Raw genomic sequence first — 13,139 nt, forward strand, 5'->3', positions numbered from 1 at the left:
TGTGCGGTGGTTGTGTGGCGGCAGAGAGCCGTGGCCCCTAATATCGGCCGTAGCTATTTGTTGTCCTACAACATAGAAAGACCACTAACGCACTTGTCAGGAGAAGGGCAATTGATAGGAATGACTGATGACGGTAGTGACACATTGCGACTGGGAGCAATGCTGATCATAATTCCACTAGCCTTCGTAAAGGGATATATCCGCTTCACTCCACATCGGTGTGTACGAGGCGTTTTGTTTCTTGGACTGTGATGTTCTCTGGCACTGTGTAGCATGATCGTCGATCTGGACAAAGGGTCAGCTTCCACATCCCACACTGCCTGTGCCGCGGTATACATAAGGTATCTATAGCTATGTGCATCCGGCAGGAATATGATGACTTGATTGGCCGAGGGGTCGTCCGAAGTCAAGAAGTCGAGAAGTCTCTTTTTTACTGTCCGGCAGTGTTACAGCTTGGCGGATGACGGAATCACGCTGTGACGAGACGATCTGGCTTCTCGATCTCGGTGTTGGTGATCGGGGGATGATGGCATCCCGTGGGTCCTTGGATGGAGAGTGTAGGGTTTTCTTGTGAGGCAGAGATGGATTTTCTTTGACAATTGCATCTCGATTTTTCTCGTCGGCACAGTGAGAATAAATTTAGGTCAAAAATCCATCCAATGGCCAATTGGCTGGGACCAGTGGCGGCCCGCAGGCACAGGGATGCTGCCAAGATGAAACGGGGTGGAAGGCGTTACAGCACCGTGGGTCGCATCCTTGGCCTTCCCTCAGTGGCTGATGCCCTGCATTTCCCCCTGCGCTAGCTCTGCACTTCCCGCTGTGTTTCGTCAGTTCCGGGTCCATCACTGCGCGTGTTCACCACAACCCACCAACGCCATGTCGTCTTGAGACGCAGGCGAACCAAGCACTTCCATTGACATTTGATGCACCAAGGAAGGTCCAATTGGCAGTGGGGAGAGGACCCTTCTTTTGTGCCCTGGTCTTGGCGTGTTTTCTCTTGGAACAATTTTCTCCCAGCAGTGGACTTGATTTCAACAACCTCGATCCCATCCTATCCTCCACTCACTCATCTCTCCTCCTACGTTAGGCTCGCTTGTCACTCATTTACTCGCTCATGCCCTCCTCCCGCCCGTCCCTAGGCAGATATCAACCTGGGTGTGGAATTCCAGCCGCTCGCTCTTCTCCTAATACCTTCGTTTGATGTTGTTCGTTGTCTTAAGAATATCCACCAGTTGATGTCATCGGTGGACTGCTTTTACGCATTCCTATCCCCTCACGGCAATCCTGACAATCCCATTTCCATTCGCGTCTCTTTGTCCCCTGGAACCATTGCGGGTTCGAGATCGGCTTCGTTGTGTCGTACTAACACCTCAACACAACCCCACATTCCTCGCGACCCAACCCTCGCTGTCCATCACACAGGTCCAAGTCTGCCACGGCTTGGAATTCTGACTGCAACATGTCATTAAGGTCACCGCTCTCCCCACGGCAGCATGGCTTTGCGCCTCTATCAAACCAACCCAGCGCTTCAGATATGCAGGACATACCACTCCGCCAAATTCGCAGCAACGCGAGCTCGACGACGGGCGCACGCAGAGCCGACATGGAGCCCATCAGCGAGAAGAATGTGCTCTTCAACGAGGCCGTGGGCACTCCGGCCGGTAGACGACGAATCAAGAAGGACCTCATGCGCACGGGATCGAGCAACCTCAGCGAAGAGGCCTCTCTCAATGCAATGGGTCGGTTCTATAACAAGATCGTCAGCTTCTCTGTCGTCACGCGCTACCTCGTCTACATCGTTCCTGTCGCTATAATCCTCGCCATTCCCCTCTTAATCATTCCGTTCACTGGCAATACCTCTACCGAACTCGAGGGTCAGAACCTGCTCTGGTTCTTCATCTGGCTTGAGATAGCATGGCTGAGCATCTGGGTGGCAAAGCTGGTTGCCCATGTCATCCCAGTCGTCTTTATGTTCTTCTGTGGAGTGATCAGCTCGGGCACCAGGAAATACGCTACCGTTTTGCGCGCTCTTGAAATCCCGCTCTCGCTCTTCTTATGGGGACTGGCTTCGTGGCTCACCTTCAAGTTCATGCTTTCGGACAGAAACAACGGGGTCAAGTGGACAGACATCGTTCAGAGGATCTTGCTGTCACTGTTCCTTGCTTCGGCCGTCCTTCTTGCAGAGAAGGCCATTGTTCAGCTCATCAGTATCTCTTACCACCAGAGGTCGTTCGCCAACCGCATCAAGGACTCCAAGCGCGAAATCTACATCCTCGGCCTCATGTATGAAGCTTCACGCACGCTCTTCCCCATGTACTGTCAGGAGTTTGCCGACGAGGACTATATCATTAATGATAGTATCGATGTTATCCTCACCGGTGGCAGGCCGAATGGGAAAGGCGTTGCTGCTGCGCCCATGAAGCTCGTTGGAGAAGTCGGGCGATTTGGCGACAAGATCACGTCTGTCTTTGGAAATATTGCCTCCGAAATCACCGGAAAGCAAGTCTTCAACCCCAACTCAGCACACTCCATTGTCGTCGAGGCTCTCGAGAAGGTCCGAAGCTCCGAGGCCATGGCTCGCCGCATCTGGATGTCGTTTGTGGTGGAAGGAAAGGACTCGTTGTCCATGGACGACATTGTCGAGGTTATGGGACCTGCTCATCGAGAGGAAGCCGAGGAATGCTTCCACGCTATTGACGCCGATGAGAATGGTGACATCAGCCTCGACGAAATGGTCCGGAAGGTTGTCGAGATCGGAAAGGAAAGAAAGGCAATCGCCAACAGCATGAAGGATATCAGCCAAGCATTGACGGTGTTCGATAAGGTCCTGCTCTTCGTTGTTCTGATCATTGTGATTATCATCTTTTGTAAGTGCTTGGTGGAATCGGTACGCTTGGTGGCTGGTGCTAACTGCAGATGTAGTGGCTGTCTTCCAAAGCAGCTTCATTGCCACTCTCACCACCGCTGGGACCACGCTGCTGTCTCTGTCGTTTGTCTTCGCTGTCACAACACAGGAATTCTTGGGTTCCTGCATTTTCCTGTTCGTCAAGCACCCTTACGACGTCGGCGACCGTGTCGACATCCAGGGACCTGAGAAGCAGCAGCTCATTGTCGAGAAGATCTCGCTGCTCTACACCGTCTTCACCCGTATCGACAAGATGCAAGTCGTCCAGGTGCCCAACATCGCCCTCAACAATCTGTGGGTTGAGAACGTCACCAGAAGCAAGGCCATGAAGGAAGTGATTGATGTCAATGTCTCATTTGACACATCATTCGAGGACATTGAACTGCTGCGTGCCGAGATGGAGAAGTTTGTGCGCTCGCCCGAGAACAGCCGCGATTTCCAGCCTGATATCGGCATCGGCGTTGGTGGAATTGGTGACCTTGACAAGTTGACGCTTAAGGTTGCGATCAAACACAAATCCAACTGGCACAACGACACCGTCCGCGCTACCCGTCGCTCCAAGTTTATGTGCGCCCTCACTTTGGCGCTCAAGAAGGTACCAATCTATGCTCCTGGCGGCGGTGGTGAGGCTCTGGGTGGTCCCAAGAACCCAGCATACAGCGTCGCTGTGACGGACGAGTATGCCATCTCTGCTCGTGCCCAGGCCGATAAGGAGAAGGAAGCGAAGAGAATGAATTACGCGGATCCAGAGAAGCAAGCTGAGAATGCTAGTGAGCAAAAGGCAGCCGACCATTTCAACATGACTAATCCCGCTGTGGACGCTCTTGATGACTGGGGCTACGAAGAGACCCTTAGTGGCCGGGACGCTTCTACCGTCCGCCCTAGCACCTCTAACGGACCTAGTTCACGATCCGAGCTCCTTCTTGGTACCCGCGAATCTCAGCGTGGGCGTCGCAGGGCGGGCGAGACAGTGCCCATGACTCTCGGCGACGCCAGCACGCCTGGGGTCCAGCTCACCAGGGCCCCCACAGCAAGTACCCGTGGTGGCCCGTCCTTTGATGTGGAGAGACAAGCGGGCGTAGATGCTCCTTCCGGCTCTTCATACACCACCTGGACCGCCTACAACTCTCAGACTGGACAACAGCAAGGCGTTTCTCAGCCATATTCCCCTTCGCAACAATCCGCGAATCTGACCGTTCAAGCACCACAACGCCCTGGGCAAAGTCCAGCTGGTGCTAGGCCAAGAGGTGCCAGCGTCAGCAACCGCCCCCAGGCTCCGACAGGTGATGGAAGGCCCCTTAGCGGAGGACAATCCAGTGGTGGACCTCCTCCCCCTCCAAGTGCGCCTGGTCCGTCGTCAGCTAGATACTAGGTGGGGCTGCCGGGGACACCTGTGCTGTATCCTGTAGGCACGACTACCACCACGATTCACGAGGAAACAAGTAGTCAAAAGGAGAACGACCAAAGCACCAGCAAGGCGGACACTAGCAATAATGACAACGGGACCACCACACAGTAAATATCGGAAAGTAGGGATTGGTTGATAAAAAACAAGTCTTGGGACACTCGGCAGGGTCGGGGTTCAGTAAAGCAACGGTGACGGCGTTTTTTCTTTGGGTGGTTGTAATGATGGATGAGTATGAGACGGGACACGCCGAACATATTACTCGCTTCAGCCAAAAAAAAAATAGTTTTTCGGTTGTTCAGCAACAATTCTTTTTTCTCTCTGGGGAAGGTTGGGGGAAATAAAAAAGGGTGAGCCAGAGCGGCAATACCCCGCCAATATATGCATGCATGCACGGCATTGGGTTTGCATTTTCCCTTTTTTGTCATCACTCGCATACATAGATGTACATTGCATTCTGGCCGGACCGCAAGGATTGGAGTGTGTAGAGGTTAGAGGACAAGTCGTTTTGCTGGTTTGTAGTACTTTGGTAGCAGAGATTGCTTACTATGTATGGTTAAAGTGAATAGATATTTTGAAGAGCGTGTGAGGTGTTTGAAGTGTGAAGTTGAACAATGTTGAAGAAGTGGGGTTAGAGTTAGTCGTCAGGGCCTGTCACGTCTCTGGCAGCATGATTTGATGTGATATCTGTTGTGCACTATGCCTAGCTCTCTCGTGACGCCTTGGAAATAGGAGATGGGAGGGGTATAACAGTTTTACAGTTGCCACCAACTCTTCTCCCGACAGATGAGAACACTTGACAAGTAAACTAAGACCTGGGTTCAGTCCCTGTTAAATATTTTTCAGGTCTTCTGATACCTTTTGGGCCCGTTAACGAAATCTTGACTATCTTTTTAAGCCTCTTTGCTTTTTAAAAACTTGTTTGAGGTGTATCAATAGTTTTTCAAGCATTACTAGTTGTCATTTCATGCCCATGGATCGTCTTTGAAGGCCTACTCGATATCCTTCATGGCCTACTCAGCATTTCAAGAGGAGTCGCTTACATAGTCAACATGCGCCGACTCTAATTTAGAGTGTTTATCATTGGTAACAACGTGCCGTGCATACCGTCTTTCAAAGATTAGCAGAGCCCTCTGGGAAGACCGGAGAGGGCCCCCACCAACATGAGAGAGATGTTGGAATGGTACACCGGCCATTTCTGACAACTGGCTACCTGTCCGGGATGAGCATCATTCAAGGCACGAATCTGTCAGTCTATAGCTAACAGCTGAGTATGCACTTCTTCAACAGACATGCTCCACCTCCTGCTTCTTCCCATCACCATCCCCCAGCTCCGTCTTCAGCACCCGCCCAAACTGCTCCAACAACACCTCGAAGCAGACCTTGGTGATGGCAGGGTCATATCTTCCCTTGCTGAGCTCGTCCCGGATAAACGCGTGCTGCGCCCAGGCGAACTCATGGAAGCTAAAGACTACCCCGGCCTCGCGAAGCTTTTGGCGAATGAGATCACGACCGGCGTCGGGAACGTGGGTGTCTTTGATGCCAAATATCATGGAGACCTCACCGGTAATACGGGAGAGGAGGTCGAGTGTGTGGTTGGAGTCCGGAGGGGCAGTGGAGGAGGTATTGGCGCCGGAGTTGGGGCCTAAGGTACGGGCGTGGACATCGGTGGCGAAGTAGCATACTGTGGAAGAGATCTTGGGGTGAAGCTGGAGGCGGAAGAAGGTTGTGTTAGAAGACAGTGGTAGAGGGGGTGGTGAGGGGGGGTATCGTACAGCTGCCCGGAGAGCCAGATGCCCTCCCAAGCACATGCCTGTTGCGCCTAGACGGCCAGTGCATGTTGGGAGTGACAAGAGGTAGGAGACAGTCTGGGTGACGTCTTCATCGTAGGATTCAAGGGTCTGTTTGATACATTACTGGTGAGCGTCATTATTTCAAGACTTTGATGGTGGTGCTGGCTACACCCAAAGCCCCAGCCAGTTGGGCTCCAATACGACATGGACACCCTGTCAACCCGCGCACCCTGAAGCTACTCCAATGAATGACACCATCAGAGCTTCAGCTGGGAGCTTTGGCCTCCCAGCAGAGGCTTGAGCTTTAGTCGAAGCTATGACAGGGAGTATCCATGCAGAAGAGCAAATCACCGACCTTTGTGATCTTCCACTCGTTCCCTTGATCCGTTCCGGAGACGTCATAGGCAAGAGGCTCAGGGCCAGTAAAGTCGTGGTAGCTGCTGGGAGCAGCGATGATGTAGCCCTGGCCAGCGATTTGTCTGGCGAAGCGAGCAACAGGGCCGGTGACTGTGACGACGTCAACTTCGTTGGGCTTCTTTATGGAGAGCATGAGGGATGGTGTCACTGACCCTGATAGATCTCACTGAAGAGAACAACTCCTGGGAAGCGACTACACGTTGATTACTTGGTAAGACCGTGATACAAGAGACCCCTTATTGCAAGGGTGAGGTAAAGGTGGGTTCGGGCTCACGCATTTGGGTATCCAGGAATGGTAGGATGAAATAGAAATATTCCTTCCACCTCAATTAGCTACCTGCTATAATATTGGCTGTAAGAGCTCACCAACTCATCGATGTTGTCTTGCCGTTGGCAGTCGTTTGCACGTCGGCATGGCTCTCTTTGATCAACATGTTGACGTTGTTGAAGGGTCGGTGACTTAGGATTCAGAAGCAGCTCTACGTTCTGCACAGTAGCAAGTTCGATTTTAGAAGAGATCTTCTTTTTGTTGACAAGGTGGTGGTTTGAAACCGTCAAAACTCCCTCACGCTCAGTCTAAACCTCAAAGCTCCCCCGCCAGTTTGATTACTGCTGTAGTGAGGGACAGAGGGGTAGCTCCTTATCAGCTTATCGGACCATGACATAATCATCTCGAAAATGAGAAAAGAGGTATCGACATCAGCCAACTGTCAGATTGAAAAGGTAGACAGTTAGTCATATGACAATTGTTAGATGAGGCAGATACCCGGCCTGTTGACAATTGTGTATTCAACGCCGCATTAGGCGCCAGGGCGGAATGGAGAAGAGGGAGAAAAAGGGGTGGCAAGTTAATGGGGTGGATTGCATGACTGTTGGCAGGAAACCTCAAAGTAGGCGGGGACGGTGACGACGGCATTGTTGACGGTGCCACCGAGGTAGGCCTCAGCGGTCTCACGCATCTTGGTGAGGACCATGGAGATCTCCTCAAGGTGAAGACCTTGGTCTCGCTTGTTGAATGCTCAGTGACAAGCAAGTCTTTTCTGACCTTCAACGCCCCTCTTCTCTGGGAGACGAATCCCTCCTATATTTTCAATGGGCAAAGAAGAGTAGTGGTCTCCAGTGAGGTATCGTACTAACAGTCATTCCAAATCTGATGTGTCTGGCTCATGGGTCTTATTACTATCTGACCGCCATCCATTCTGCCCAACTGACGAACGACGGAATTTCCCCTTCAGAATAGCTGCTATCATTTCTATCGAGTCGTGTATCAAGCTGACTTGAAGCTGGAATGCAAAGGGAGATAGCTCCATCTCGTCATTGTGAGTCCACTGGGACGGACAGATGACGGAAGAGAGAACCGAGCTTCATTGGACAGTCAGTGGTCTGATATTCCGATGCCACTGTCCCGCTGGCCTTATAAAGCCCCAATGTCGGTACAGATGGTGATAACAAAAAGGAAAAGATTTGTGTTGTCGAGGCCACAAGAAAACAGGTGGTCTCTGCCGTTGCCTTCGTGATATTCTGATGGAGTTTCGTTGCTGATTTTTTTTGGTGGTTGCATGTTTTGCCCCGTCAGCTTGGACATCCCACTTAGAGGTTCGAGATGTGTGTACCTTATGTACTGTACCTCGCTTGAGAGCTTGGCAGTGCCCAAGATCGGGAACACCTTGAGAGTAGTATTGTGCATCTGTTGGTTATGACTGGCGGTCAGCAACATGCCCGAATGGAATGATGCAAAGCATCGTGATCGCACTGAGACTGTTGCTATGTATGTTGGGCATCTCTCGGTCCAACCATGCGGCAGGTGTAAAGGTGACTGCGGTTCTATGGCCTGTGGTGATGCATTAATGGTATGAGCAGTCTATTAGGAAAAACAGCTTCCATCGACCTCGGGACAATTCAAGCAGTTTTCTGGAACCTCTCAGAGAATGTTGATCACACAGCAGAGTTTGACATGAGGCGAAATCTAGTGCTTGGCATGTAGCTGTGGCATTGGTGTGTTGGATGCGTCAGTTCCCCATTACGCAAAACCTCAGCTTGAGGGTGTACAGACGGTCAAAGCCCACTGTTTTGTTCATCCATGGAGCTACTCCGCAGTTTCTTTCCTGGAGAAGACATTTCCAGGTGTGTCTATGGGGTAAACAGCCAGGGGTCGGCATGTGGCATGGAAAAGCAGCGAAGAAAGAGATCTGGGAATAGCCAAACCTCCCGTCGGGCAGGCAGCCGATGGAACTGAGTATCGAGCACGGCGAGGCTGGGTTTGGCACTCAACGGGCTCTCAAAGGAGGCGCTGGGTTGTTCCATGAAGCGTGTGGGCGTTTCTAGTCCAATCGATTGAGCTCCTTTCGTGCAGCTCCTGGAACCCCACTTAGGCCTTCTGGCGATTTCCACAGAGTTCCGTGAGCTTCGTCTGCAAAGTGACGCGGGGCTTTTAAACCTGCCTTTTGTGCCCCTCGTCCTCTTGCTCTTTCCCATTCTTCATCACACAAACTCAAAAAAACTTTACTTCTCTTCTACGCTGCTTTTTCTTCCCACCAGATTTCGGGAATACTACGACGAATCTACTACTCTTCAATACCCCACACCCATACCAAAACCCGTTGTAGAAAGCAAATCACACAGCAGTCAAGATGGCTCCCGCTGTCGGTATCGACTTGGGTACGACGTACTCTTGCGTCGGTGTCTTCCGTGAGGATCGGTAGGTTCTTGCCCTCCCTTCATCGACATCGTCGAGTCGCTGTTTGCAGTCGCTCTGTTCGGTCGTGGCCAGGCTGAGAGGGGTGTTCTTCGACTTCCCTGCCAGCCTCGCCATCGATCGATTGGACGGTTGCACGGCATCAGCCTTGTTAGTCCCGACAGCCTGCTAACCACCCCTCACAGGTGCGAAATCATTGCCAACGACCAGGGTAACAGAACTACACCCTCTTTCGTTGCCTTTACCGATACCGAGCGTCTTATTGGAGATGCCGCCAAGAACCAGGTCGCCATGAACCCCATCAACACAGTCTTCGACGCCAAGCGTCTCATTGGTCGCAAGTTCACCGACCCTGAGGTCCAGGCCGACATGAAGCACTTCCCCTTCAAGATCGTTGAGCGTGGCGGCAAGCCCGTCATCCAGGTCGAGTTCAAGGGCGAGACCAAGGTCTTCACCCCTGAGGAGATCTCTTCCATGGTCCTCACCAAGATGCGTGAGACCGCTGAGGCCTACCTCGGTGGCACCGTCAACAATGCCGTCGTCACCGTCCCCGCCTACTTCAACGACTCTCAGCGTCAGGCTACCAAGGACGCTGGTCTCATTGCTGGCCTCAACGTCCTTCGTATCATCAACGAGCCCACTGCCGCTGCCATTGCCTATGGTCTTGACAAGAAGATTGAGGGCGAGCGCAACGTCCTCATCTTCGACTTGGGCGGTGGTACCTTCGATGTCTCTCTCCTCACCATTGAGGAGGGTATCTTTGAGGTCAAGTCCACTGCTGGTGACACCCATTTGGGAGGTAAGTCACATCGTCTTGAGTCAATAACATGCATATACTAACTAAGAATTAGGTGAGGACTTCGACAACAGACTTGTAAATCATTTCTGCTCTGAGTTCAAGCGCAAGCACAAGAAGTACGTGAAGCCCGTTTTTGATTTGGTGATGTTTTCATCTTGCTGACTTTTTCTTTTTAAGGGATCTTTCCGGCAACCCCCGTGCCCTGCGCCGTCTCCGCACGGCCTGCGAGCGTGCCAAGCGTACCCTCTCCTCCAGCGCACAGACTTCCATTGAGATCGACTCTCTCTACGAGGGTATCGATTTCTACACCTCCATCACCCGTGCCCGCTTCGAGGAATTGTGCCAGGATCTTTTCCGCTCTACTCTCCAGCCCGTCGACCGCGTCCTTACCGATGCCAAGATCGACAAGTCCCAGGTTCACGAGATCGTCCTCGTCGGTGGCTCCACCCGTATTCCCCGCATCCAGAAGCTTATCACCGACTACTTCAATGGCAAGGAGCCCAACAAGTCCATCAACCCCGATGAGGCTGTTGCCTATGGTGCCGCCGTCCAGGCCGCCATTCTCTCCGGTGACACTTCCTCCAAGTCCACCAACGAGATCTTGCTTCTCGATGTTGCCCCTCTGTCCCTCGGTATCGAGACCGCTGGTGGTATGATGACCAAGCTCATTCCCCGCAACACCACCATTCCCACCAAGAAGTCTGAGGTCTTCTCTACCTTCTCCGACAACCAGCCTGGTGTGCTTATCCAGGTCTACGAGGGTGAGCGCCAGCGCACCAAGGACAACAACTTGCTCGGCAAGTTTGAGCTTACTGGCATTCCCCCCGCTCCCCGTGGTATTCCCCAGATTGAGGTTACCTTCGATCTTGATGCCAACGGAATCATGAACGTCTCTGCCCTTGAGAAGGGCACTGGCAAGACCAACCAGATTGTCATCACCAACGACAAGGGTCGTCTCTCCAAGGAGGACATTGAGCGTATGCTTGCTGAGGCCGAGAAGTTCAAAGAGGAGGATGAGGCTGAGGGTGCCCGTGTCGCTGCCAAGAACGGCCTTGAGTCGTATGCCTATTCCCTGCGCAACACTCTCTCCGACCCCAAGGTCGATGAGAAGCTTGACGCCTCCGACAAGGAGACTCTCAAGACCGAGATTGACAAGATCGTCGCTTGGCTCGATGAGTCTCAGCAGGCTACCAAGGAGGAGTACGAGGATCGCCAGAAGGAGTTGGAGGGTGTTGCCAACCCCATCATGATGAAGTTCTACGGTGCTGGCGGTGCTCCCCCTGGTGGCATGCCCGGCGGTGCTCCTGGCGGTTTCCCCGGTGGTGCCGGTGGCCCTGGTGCCACCCACGATGACGGCCCCACCGTCGAGGAGGTTGACTAAATCAGTTGATCACTTCATGGAAGGATTTCGGAGTTTCTGCTTTTTTCTCATGCGCTAGATTGGAGCCGCGTCATTGGGATGTGGTCTGGTTCGGGTTAACACCTAGATCTGGTTTGCTTTTCCGTCATGATCATGATAAACGGGGGAAAAGTTTTAGGAGGCTGCATGGCTTGTATTTTAATGATTCCCACATTTCCTTGTAATGAACAAAGGAATATTTCGTTGTTATGTCTTAGTTCCCCTTTGTGAATGCTTTGTGATATGTCTTGCAATTCAGTGCCATCAAAGCAAGCCCAACGAGCATTTACCGGTGATATGAGGGCTTCGAACATCCTTCATATGCCTCGAGATGTTTTTTTGAGGTGTAAAACCAAAGTAAACAGGTCTGTTGAGATAGTTGAGAAGCCTTTTATTTTAATGCAAAGGCCTGCCACCATGGTTAGGAGGCTTATCTTACTGTCTAAATGCGCCTTTATACAACCTCAAATGGCATACGATATATATTTTTCGACAATAAAAGATAGTGAGCAGGCCTCTAATGTATTCGCAGAGACATGTAGAATAACATTAAAGACCATCAGATATTTTAAAAGGTATATAAGACATATTTCAAGGTATGTTGACTATCTTTTCAGGTATCCGGATTTTCTTTTAAGACCTTTGTCTAATAATTCAAGGCATCTTGACTATCTTTAAAGGCATATAAACTATCCTTTAAGGCCTTTGGATGATGGTTTCAGGCCTTTGGATTCTGCTTGAACGTGTTTAGATACTCTCGAGGCCTTCAGATTTCTTTCCAAGCTTTTGGATTATATATAAAGGTATATAGACCATCTTATTCAGCCTTAGCCTCATGCTATAAGGCCTTTCGGTGTTACCTAAACTCCTAGATTGATGTTGTTGGGTCCTCGTGTGTTTCTTTGTCGAGTTAGGTGATCATGCAAGTTTCACATTTAGACCAGAGCCCAGTATCCCTTTCCTCATCATGTTTCTACCAAGTCAATTCCCTACAGACTCGTCGGAAGGGGCACCCTTACTCTTGCGTTTTCCTAGGGCCGGGACTTGAAAAAAAGACTGGTGACTGTCTGACTGGTATATTCATTCTTACCAGGCTGCTGATTTGGGTTCCTGGGACTGTTGAGCTGTTATAAACATGTTTAGTTCACAAGTCCATGTCCACATAGATGTCTGTTGTGGGACAGCTGAAATGCCAGCTAGTAGTCTTTGGAAGATCATGCCCGGAATTTTAAAGAATCTGGAAGCAGGCTGCCATGGTAATCATGCTGTAACCCCCCCTCCTCGCCTACTGTCATTCTACCTATTACAATATTCCTAAGACTTCCACCGTAGGATCTCACACTAGACAACTTCAGAAATTTCACACGGCCTATGTGTTCGCCTCATTCGCTTTGCTCTCTCCTCCAACAGATGAGCGTTATAAAAAGTTGATAGGCTACAATTTTCCAATTGTCAATTCCCGTACTCATGCTGCCATGACAGTGAAGTGAAGTTACCTGTTGGAGTCTGCCCTTGTTGGCCTCTTCCGCTCTATCGAACCGCACGTGGGTCTTATTTCCAGTCTGTACCACCAAAGCCGTCAATTCTTCGTGTTGTCTGATCGATATATGATTCGCGGCAGTTTGCATCTCAGACGTTCTTGTCATGTTGGTCAGGAACTCTCCTGCCAACTCTACAATGCCCATCTCTAGAAGAGCCGGAGTAGGGGCACCACTGCTATCCGGCT

The 13,139-nt window shown here is 51.2% G+C and overlaps 3 protein-coding genes across 3 annotated transcripts; 2 read left to right on the forward strand and 1 right to left on the reverse strand.

Moving 5' to 3' along the window:
- Positions 1-750: 750 nt before the first annotated feature.
- Positions 751-4,970, forward strand: QC761_604080 (uncharacterized protein). The gene is made up of 2 exons (XM_062880857.1): positions 751-2,867; positions 2,923-4,970. Exons 1-2 carry the CDS (start codon positions 1,460-1,462, stop codon positions 4,275-4,277), a joined length of 2,763 nt encoding a protein of 920 aa, XP_062729087.1. The 5' UTR covers positions 751-1,459; the 3' UTR covers positions 4,278-4,970.
- Positions 4,971-5,416: 446 nt separating this feature from the next.
- On the reverse strand, positions 5,417-7,292 carry QC761_604090 (uncharacterized protein). Its single transcript, XM_062880858.1, has 6 exons — positions 6,891-7,292; positions 6,795-6,837; positions 6,673-6,713; positions 6,459-6,610; positions 6,086-6,211; positions 5,417-6,019 (listed from the first exon to the last, which is right to left on the reverse strand). The coding sequence occupies exons 1-6, from the start codon at positions 6,952-6,954 to the stop codon at positions 5,594-5,596; spliced, it is 852 nt and encodes a 283-aa protein (XP_062729088.1). The 5' UTR covers positions 6,955-7,292; the 3' UTR covers positions 5,417-5,593.
- A 1,362-nt stretch (positions 7,293-8,654) lies between these two features.
- On the forward strand, positions 8,655-11,395 carry SSA2 (Hsp70 chaperone; the record flags this gene model as incomplete). Its single annotated transcript, XM_062880859.1, has 4 exons — positions 8,655-9,218; positions 9,401-10,014; positions 10,067-10,134; positions 10,193-11,395. The coding sequence occupies exons 1-4, from the start codon at positions 9,151-9,153 to the stop codon at positions 11,393-11,395; spliced, it is 1,953 nt and encodes a 650-aa protein (XP_062729089.1). The 5' UTR covers positions 8,655-9,150.
- Positions 11,396-13,139: the final 1,744 nt, after the last annotated feature.

This window comes from Podospora bellae-mahoneyi, chromosome 6 (assembly GCF_035222275.1).
Source record: "Podospora bellae-mahoneyi strain CBS 112042 chromosome 6, whole genome shotgun sequence".
Lineage (NCBI taxonomy): Eukaryota > Fungi > Ascomycota > Sordariomycetes > Sordariales > Podosporaceae > Podospora > Podospora bellae-mahoneyi.

What these genes read in the sequence shown, in the direction of transcription:
- QC761_604090 (XM_062880858.1), bottom strand. Translation starts at nt 6,954, where the DNA reads ATGTTGATCAAAGAGAGCCATGCCGACGTGCAAACGACTGCCAACGGC. An exon ending in ATTCCTGGATACCCAAATGC is followed by an intron (nt 6,714 to 6,794) that starts GTGAGCCCGAAC and finishes ATCAACGTGTAG; the next exon opens with TCGCTTCCCAGGAGTTGTTC. An exon ending in ATCTGGCTCTCCGGGCAGCT is followed by an intron (nt 6,020 to 6,085) that starts GTACGATACCCC and finishes TTCCGCCTCCAG; the next exon opens with CTTCACCCCAAGATCTCTTC.
- QC761_604080 (XM_062880857.1), top strand. Translation starts at nt 1,460, where the DNA reads ATGTCATTAAGGTCACCGCTCTCCCCACGGCAGCATGGCTTTGCGCCT. An exon ending in CATTGTGATTATCATCTTTT is followed by an intron (nt 2,868 to 2,922) that starts GTAAGTGCTTGG and finishes CTGCAGATGTAG; the next exon opens with TGGCTGTCTTCCAAAGCAGC.